At 46.0% G+C, this 9,305-nt stretch overlaps 1 protein-coding gene across 2 annotated transcripts; it reads left to right on the forward strand.

Annotated features, from left to right (window-relative positions):
• Window positions 1-5,401: 5,401 nt before the first annotated feature.
• Window positions 5,402-8,658, forward strand: LOC102714855 (probable trehalose-phosphate phosphatase 6). 2 transcript variants are annotated; one of them, XM_040526791.1, is made up of 10 exons: window positions 5,402-5,747; window positions 5,886-6,026; window positions 6,148-6,219; window positions 6,320-6,418; window positions 6,515-6,568; window positions 6,709-6,810; window positions 7,053-7,130; window positions 7,293-7,362; window positions 7,455-7,618; window positions 8,080-8,658. In XM_040526791.1, exons 1-10 carry the CDS (start codon window positions 5,484-5,486, stop codon window positions 8,143-8,145), a joined length of 1,110 nt encoding a protein of 369 aa, XP_040382725.1. In that variant the 5' UTR covers window positions 5,402-5,483; the 3' UTR covers window positions 8,146-8,658. The 2 variants fall into 2 exon arrangements, with proteins under 2 accessions (XP_040382725.1, XP_040382724.1); XM_040526790.1 differs by having other exon boundaries at window positions 6,320-6,568.
• The last annotated feature ends 647 nt before the right edge of the window (window positions 8,659-9,305 follow it).

Consider the following 9,305-nt stretch of genomic DNA (forward strand, 5'->3'; position numbering starts at 1 on the left):
GGCAAGTGGCAAAAGCCGATATTATATGTACGTACTTATTCTTGAACCGTTATGAAAATATTCTTGTTGTGTTTACTTATGCAATTTACAACGATACAAAAAGAAGCTTCGAAAGATTTGGTGCCATGATTAGTTAGCTCCATGCATGACAATGTGTGCTTAGGAGACGACGTGTTCAACAAGCAGATCACTTACACTCTTGCAACTAGCTTTTTGCCCATTTTTCCAAACATAGAAAGGTTAGGGCATAAAGTCACAGAACCACCTCTACTAAAATATTTCGTATCACTCACTTACATGTATGCCCTAAAATTATTTTTAGTATGATTAAATTCAACACGAATGTTCTATTGGCATGCATATAATTGCCGTCTAGGTGATATGATATTCTTTCAATACACATGTATTATTATCTATACCTCCTCTTTAAAAAGAATACAATATGTGCAATGGGCGCCGGTGTGGTGGGCTGGTGGTGGTAGGAAATCCAAATCGCCACATTAGCTATATACACTGCAACAAAAATGAGTTGTAGACATACTTCTTAAATACTGTGGAGACATTTTTTAAATGCCTTTACAACAATATAGAGACACTAGTGCAAAGTAATCTCTTTACACCTAAGAATCCTTGAACTCAGGACCTATTGATATGAGAGTTCTTTATCTTTCATTCACCTAATCATCTTAACCTCATGTAATTACTTATTTGTTAATATCTTGCCTTACATATATTTAGTCATTTAGTACATATCAACCTCCAATTATGTGTCTTTAACGAGAAAAAAATGTCTCAATGAACTACCAGATAAATTATAAAGTGCCACAAAGATGTCTATATAAGATTAATTTAGCAAAACACGTTAGAAAACTACCTCTAAAGTGTCTTCAGGGTAAAAACATTATGGCGATTTTTCAAATGTATGATTGTTTTTTTTCTAAATTGAAACGATGCCACTAGAATGATAGTTGTAGTGGCATTTTGTAATTTTCTAGGATAGTTTTAAAAAACATTTTAAATAGGTGGCAAATTTGCAACTATCCGAAACATTATAGCTAATTTGCAAAATGCCTCTCTCTCTCTAGGCCATGTGAGTCTTAATTTTAGATGTGTTTTTCAATTTGTCTTTATAAAAATGCCATTATAAAAGGTTTCTGTTATAGTGATATTAAATTGCTTTCACTTTTAAATTGTATAATAATACTAAATAACCCCAATCTAATTAATTTTCAAAGGGCAATTAGTCATAAAGAAGATATATATCCTGGAATTTAACTACTAAGTGTCCAAAAGAATTTATCTCTTCACCAGTGCTGGCCTATAGCTAGATAGAGAGAGCTCCAATCATTCAGATGCGAGGCTTATATATATATGTAGACTTGGTTTTATATCGGTGTCATGCTCTACGTGTTCAACATACATATATGCTGATTCCCGGCCGGCTGGCTGGGTATAGGAGACAAAGGAAAAAAGATAGAAAGGATGAGACGAATCCAATACCGACCTTGAAAACGCCTTGATATGCCCGTGCAAGGAAACATCCTTGATACGATTAAGGATGTGTTGTAATGTAGCCAAATCATCCAAAGTAAATGTAGAGATTCTCCATATAATTAACCTGTTAGAAATTAGAGATGTGTCTTAATTTGCAGTGTTGGTAAACTAACTTATATACCTATGTTCGTATTAAGTTTCAGCATTCATTCAATTGTCCATTTCCCCACAGGAAACTAAATGTATATGATCACGTATATATAATTGTGTTCTCCGGCCATTTTCTTCCTAGACACTGCTCAGTTCCTTCTGGAATGTATCAGGCTTATGGCTTTTTCGGTTTGAAGGATTTTAAAAGAAAAAGAGAGAAATTGAACTGTTTTCTCTAAAAATCCTATAAAATTTCGATAATCCGAAGAAGCCCTTAACTTTAAGTGGAGCCACCTATATATCTATCTGGCTAGCTAGAGCTAACTGATCTTGACTACTATAAAATAAAAAGAGCTGGCCATATATCCAAAGTGAAAGATGCATATGTATGACCCCATTTATATGCTAATTATCCATTGATCCAACCGAAGTATAATGTGACTAATATATGCGCATACATATTGGTGATAAGGTTATGCACGAGCTAGAGAGATCTAGAGAGGAGCTAGATAGCTAGGTTCACACACAGATACATGTATCATGGTACATATATAGGCCATAGGGAGCCATGAATTAAGGCAAAGGATAAGGATTCTGTGTAGGTGCAATAGGATTAATTCCTTGGGGAAGAAGGTGGCCGGGTTGAAACCGGCTACAAATTAAACATGTAACATATATAGCTAGCATCACTGAAAGGTCATTTTTTTAAATAATATTTTTATGATTAATTAGGTGACGTGCATGTAAAAGAAAGAATGTACATCTAACAGAGTGATAAAAATCCTTCTCTATACACAAATATAAATACATCTCAACATGTTGTATGGGCTCTTTCGCGAGAGACTAATAACTCTAAATTTCATCTCTTTTTTCATGCGCACGCTTTCCAAACTACTGAACGGTGTACTTTTTAGTTAAAAAAATTATATGAAAATTGTTTAAAAAATTTAAATTAATCCATTTTTCAAGTTTATAAAAATTTAGTACTCAATTAATTATGTACTAATATTTTTTTTCGTTTTACGTGCACTGATGTGATTGGTTGGCACACTCTCTTGCGAACGAGCTCTATATATAGTTCGATCATCAGATGGATGAATATATAATGTCACGTAGCAATAATGTACCACGTAATTAAGCATCAAATTCGCACAACTAATTCGATTGTACGTTATTGTCGCCTCCTGGCCGATGGAGGTCTTCACCCCTTGATTGCTCTTGCTAGGTCGAAGAAGAAGAGCATCTATCTAGCTAGTGATCAGCATTGTAAGGGCATCTATAGCATGGTTAGCTCGATCTCTAGCTAGACTCATCATGCAACGGCCATCGATCCCGTCTCTTCGATCGAATAAACGTACACGTCAGTGGCTACGTACGCATGTGCCATCCATGTGCAACCATGCTGCTATATTGCTACCTAATTTCCTTCAATTCCATGCGTATGCTTCCTTACAAACAGTGCAAACTAATTATGTTGCATATGTGACAGTGCCAATACATATACCATATCCAAGTTAATTATGTTGCCTATGTTTTGGTATGTATTAGTGCAACCAATTATATATACATGACAGAGCTAGATTCTCTGATCAACACATACGTACAGACACGTCAAGAAAAAGGGCACCAAGCAATGATGCCAGGGTGCCGGGTATGTAATTAAGGCCCAATACATGCATGACACCCTTATATATAGTTAGTTTAGTTTGATCCATTTTTATTTGCACGGGTAATTATTGCCTCTCCAACGACTCAAACTTTTATGTTTAGTTACTGATCAATTTTCTATGTCCTGTACGTGTGCAAGGTGGCTGCTGCACAGCCGCTGTGCGTGCACACGGCTGGGGCCGGATGAAAGCGAGTCGCTTTTTCTTGGCAGATCGAGCTGATTTTAATTAATTAGTTAAGCCATTGTTAGGTGAAAAGAACCCATAGATTAGTAGACGATCGAACCATGTGGGTCGCCTGATACCTGATCATAGGATGGCGACGAGGCGAGAGATCGCTTCCCGTTTCCCCCGAATCTTGTGCATGCGCTGGTGTGTTTTTCCCCTATTTTGATTCCAATCTCTCTCGTTTGCTCTCGCTCCACAAGTACCCTACACTTGCATGATTAACAACAAGGAAAGGAGGCACTGGTACGAGTAATTAATTGCCTTGTTTAATTATATTTGTGTGTCCACATGTAATACATGCTTGCATATACTTACTTACCCGTGGCGGCTTTCACCCAAACCACCGACCAAATGGTCATCAGCTTAATTAACTATGTGCTGGAGGTTGCTAGGATATATAGGTTTGAGCTAGGTGGCTGCTAACATGCATGCAGAAATTTAACTTGTCGCTAGTTTGATAGCTAGTTTCCATGGTAAAATTGTTAACTAACAGATACTAGACACTAGACAGCAGAAAATGACAGTTAGCTAGGGTGTATAGTACATTAACACAGGAAACAATTAAGCAAGTCATGTAATTGACCTTTGTACATGTTATACCCGGGATGCCGACGTGGTCGCTGTCTAGTCTAAAAACAAAGTGTAGGGGAGAAAGAGACATGTCGCCGACAAAGCAAGTCCATTGGCTGGTGAATGAAGCCATGCACCCACGCACGTCACCGGCTAAGGTAGCTGGCAATACGTGTAGGCCGCCGCGCGGGCACACGTACACCCGGCTCGATCGATCGCTCGACAGCTCAAAGGCCACGAGCGAGATGAGAGCCACCCTTCGATCGATCGGTCGATGGTCACACACATGCGTCGTACGTCGTTAGACGGGCCTGGATCTCCCCGGCCACGATATATATATATCGAAGCAACAAGACATACGCTACTACTAGGTATAGGTGCATGCCGTGTCGCCACCCGTGTATACGGAAGGAGGCAGGGAGACCCGACAGCTCGTACGTGGGCTCGGCGTGGCAGTGCCGGTGGCTGGCTGCCTGTCGCATAGGATCCCGTGCCGGCCGGCCGTGTCGGCTTCGGTACCAGCACTGTCGTCTGCACTACCATGTTTCTACATGTCACATGTGCCAGTGCATTGCATGTTGCCTGGAGTGCGGGTGCGTATGCATGGAGCGCAGGTGCGTGTACGTGCTTTGACCTGCCGCGCCCGCGCGCCGGGGGTCTGCATTTTGGGCGAGTCCACGAGGTCTCCGCAGAGAGCTAGACAGCTGACAGAGACACACAGTGACACGGACACTGGCACACCACAGCGTCGCGATGGACAAAATTAAGCTACGTACGTAGCCCGGCTAGCTAGTACGAGAGAAAAGGGACAAAATTCTACGGGGTGGGTGGTGGCGGTGTGCAGGGAGGGGGCACGTAATGTACGTGTCCGCGCGCGCGCGCCGGCTGAGGCGCCCACGCGGGTGCCGCCACGCGCGGGTGGTGCCGTGATGGTGGTGCCGCCGCGCACACGCGTCCGCACCGCACCACCCACGCGCGCGGGTCCATCGGTTTGGTTGGCCGGTCCCCCATCGTCGTCGTCGTCGCCGTCGTCGCCGCTCCGGGCAGTAGTAGTGCGTGGTGTAACGACGACGGCCGTCTCGACTCGGTCGTGCCATGGTAGCGTGGGGGAGAGTGGGCCGCGGGGTGGGCTGGGCGAGCACAGGGCCGGGTGGTTCTGTGTGGGGTGTGGGACCCGCCCGCGCCCATAGATTCGCGTCGCGCTCTTGGCTTCTTCCTTCCTCGCCTTCGCCTCCAACTATAAATAACCGCCTCCCTCCTCGCCTCCTCGACACACACCTCCGCCGCTGCTACCTCCTCCTCGTCCTGATTCCGACGAACTTGCCGGGGACACACAGGCGGGATCCTCTTCCACCGATCGAGACGGAACGACGGATGACGAAGCAGAGCGTGGTCGTGCCGGAGGTGGCGGTGCCGATGCCGCCCAACTCCGCCCCGCTGCTGCCGTACCCGCCGCCGCGCGCCGCGCCGGGGGTCGCGGTGCGGAAGAAGTACCTGCAGGCGCAGCTGGACCTCGGCGCCGGGCTGCCGCTCATCAACGGGTGGGTGGAATCCATGCGGGCGTCGTCGCCCACGCACGCCAAGGCGGCCGCCGCGCTCGCCGCCGGCGCCGTCGACGACGAGCGCGCCGCGTGGATGGTCCGTGCATTTATGTCCTGCCTCCGATTCACGCTCGATCAGATTTCTTTCCTGCGTCGCCGCGATTTCGCCGGTGCTCTGTTTTCTTTGGAGGGTTACTGAAATGTGTGCGTCTCTGTTCTGTTTTGATCGGTGCAGGTGAGGCACCCATCGGCGCTGAGCAAGTTCGAGCAGATCGTGGCGGCGTCCAAGGGGAAGAAGATCGTCATGTTCCTCGACTACGACGGGACGCTGTCCCCCATCGTCGACGACCCCGACTCCGCCTTCATGTCCGACACGGTAACCACCACTGTGCTCAGCTCAATACCCCAACCACTCACTCCCTCACCGCCGACCGACCGCCGGTCTCCTCCTCCCCTGTTTCACCGCCTATGGCTCACCGCTGTCTCTTCACCCACAGATGCGGCGGGCGGTGCGGAGCGTCGCCAAGCACTTCCCGACGGCGATCGTCAGCGGCCGGTGCCGCGACAAGGTACGCGCATTAGCTCCCTTCTCCCCAATGCCATCGTCACATCACGCACACAGCAGAGTCGCAGAGCTAAATTCCGGTTCTTGGCGGCGGCGTCGGTCAGGTGTTCGAGTTCGTGAAGCTGGCGGAGCTCTACTACGCCGGCAGCCATGGCATGGACATCAAGGGCCCCGCAAAAGCCTCCCGCCACAATAAGGCCAAGGTGAGAGCCCTTCTCCCAGCTCCTCTGCCGGCCACTGCCGCACTTGTCAAACACGGCCGGAAAACAAAACTTATCTCCCTCTTGTGTGGCTCTCAGGCCAAAGGCGTTCTCTTTCAGCCGGCGAGCGAGTTCCTGCCCATGATAGAACAGGTTAGCACTTGCTACTCCTGCTGCTTCTTCTTCTTCTTTGAATCTGCGATGCAATTATGCAAACTAGATGAAGCCTGAAGAAGCTAGTAGCTTTTTCGAACTTGATGTTAACTTGGTTGTGGTGGTGGTGTGTTTGTTAGGTGCACGATTCTCTGATAGAGAAGACCAAGTGCATACCTGGAGCCAAGGTGGAGAACAACAAGTTCTGTGTGTCTGTCCACTTCAGATGTGTCGACGAAAAGGTGCGGCACAAGCACACCAATGGCTCCTCCTCTCCTTTTCTTTGCCTGCAGCTACTATCGCCCCATTTTTTTTTCCTCGTCTAAATTAGTGTGTGAGCCCCATCCTAAAATTGTCACTGTTCATCAGTAGAAAAAAAAGAGAGGATCTTTTCATTTCCAAAAGAAAAAGAAGACATCAGCCACTTCTATCGATCTCCTCTCTCTCTCTTTGTAACCTGTGCCATTGATGTCTGTAAATACAGAGCTGGAACACATTGGCGGAGATAGTGAAGGCAGAGCTCAAGGAATACCCAAAGCTGAAGCTCACGCAGGGCAGGATGGTGAGCTCCCTCTCCCTCTCTCTATTATTTCTTGAGACATGTGTTGCCATCAATCGATTCTTTGCTAGCGAGATATATATATATGCTTAGTAGCTTTGCTGTTGCGGCCGTGACATGATCGCTGAGTCGTTTTCGTCCGATCATTGGATGCTTCCCCTGTAGGTGTTCGAGATCCGGCCCACCATCAAGTGGGACAAGGGCAAGGCCCTCGAGTTCCTCCTCGAGTCGCTCGGTGAGTGAATTATTCAGGCTCAATCTGTCGTCGTCGTCGTCGTCTTCCACCTGCTTCCTGGGGCTGCCACTCATCGGCGATGATGAATGCAGGGTTCGCCGACTGCACCAACGTGCTGCCGGTGTACATCGGCGACGACCGCACCGACGAGGACGCGTTCAAGGTGCTCCGCAAGAGAGGACAGGGCATCGGCATCCTCGTGTCCAAGTACCCCAAGGACACCAACGCCTCCTACTCCCTGCAGGAACCAGCCGAGGTGACCCCAAAGCTCTTGCATTGCTACTACATCCAATTTTTTTTCCTTCTGAATCGTGCAATTTTCTTTGGAATTCTTCGTCGTCTCGGCTAAGTTGTCAGCACGTACATCATGCAACAAGAAACAAAAAAAGAGGTTAAAAAACATACAGAGAATTAATTGAAAAGTAGAATGAAAGGCACTGGCTGGCTACATATGCTCTACTGGCGTCGCGCCGTGCGCGCGTAGTTTTCAGGCGCGTCGCTCGCCGCTGCTATTATCTTTAGTCGACGTCAGGGGGGGCGCGTGAGCTTTCCCGGGGGCCACCGGAGAGGGGCCGGCCGGCGCCGTCGGTGTCGACCGGTCGGCCGGCGTCCGCTTCTGCCGCCGCCACTTGTTCCGCACCACCGTGTGTTTTATTTAACTCCGGCGAAATTTTTCTTCCTTCTTTTCTGACAGCCTCCTTCTTGTTGTTGTTGCAGGTGATGGATTTCCTGCTGCGGCTGGTCGAGTGGGAGCGCCTCTCCCGGGCACGCCCCAAGTGGTGACGAGCCATCCCACACGGCAACCGCCCATTTTCCCCGACAGCTCAGCCCGTATTCCCCGACAGCTCTGTATTCCGTCGGGTTAGGATCCGAGGAAAAGAAAATTATCGAGGCGATTATTATTAAGCACCAGTAGTATACATACATATAATATATAATGTAATTAAGGATATGATTAATTGGGAGGGAGCGTATCTTTATTATGTAGCTCTCCTGGCCGGGCAGGCAGCACACACATGTACACCACACAACACCTGGTCTCTCTCTATGTGCACGCGCGCCCGCGTCCTCCGGTTTTTTTGGGAGACGCATGCGAGGGTAGCTTGACGGGGGATGGATGAAGAGAGTGCACCATGTTTGGGCGTTTGTGCTCTCTTCTTTGTTCCCCGTGGCTACGATATCTGATGATGCACAAGGAGGAGGAATTTGAGTGCTAGTGCTCCTTGTAATTGTATATGGCTCCTGATTATCTATGTACAAGAGTATATATGATGAAATGAAGAGCGTATTAGAATACAACTGAAATGTCCCTGGTCTCTTGCACCTTTGTCGTTTATACTTATATATAATCTAAGATTTTAATTTTTGACTCATCGGAGTTTACTTTTAAGCATTTTGCTTTCAGAGAAATTATATAGATAATTTTATTTTTAAATTGTGGATTTTTTTTACGGTGCTCCAAGATTGTTTTGGCCATCCATTTTATGTTGATTCAACGCTTGATATTGGTATTACCTCCTAGGAGGTAATAGATCTTTACAAAGGAAATAAATAATATATTGAACTTGCTATTTACAAGAATGGGAACTGATTGTTGTGATATTCCCACCTGCTACTTCTCCATTCAAATCACATTTAGGTACTAAATTTCAATTTTAAAATCATATATACATCGAAAATGAGTAGTTCAAAATTATAAGATCAAATTACATCCAAAAATTTAAATTAATCTGGTATTCTTAATTTTTTTGGTGAAATTTATGATAATTTTATAGGAGCACATTTCTCATTTCGATTTCAAATATTTGAAATTTCAATTCCTTGTTCCTTGTTTGTTCCCATACAAATATATTTTAGATACATTACAACTCAAGTGTGCTTGGCTTTACAACAATATTTTATATATGGTTTAAATACAGTGCAAACCATATAGCTGCCAATTC

Source organism: Oryza brachyantha, chromosome 8 (genome assembly GCF_000231095.2).
Source record: "Oryza brachyantha chromosome 8, ObraRS2, whole genome shotgun sequence".
Lineage (NCBI taxonomy): Eukaryota > Viridiplantae > Streptophyta > Magnoliopsida > Poales > Poaceae > Oryza > Oryza brachyantha.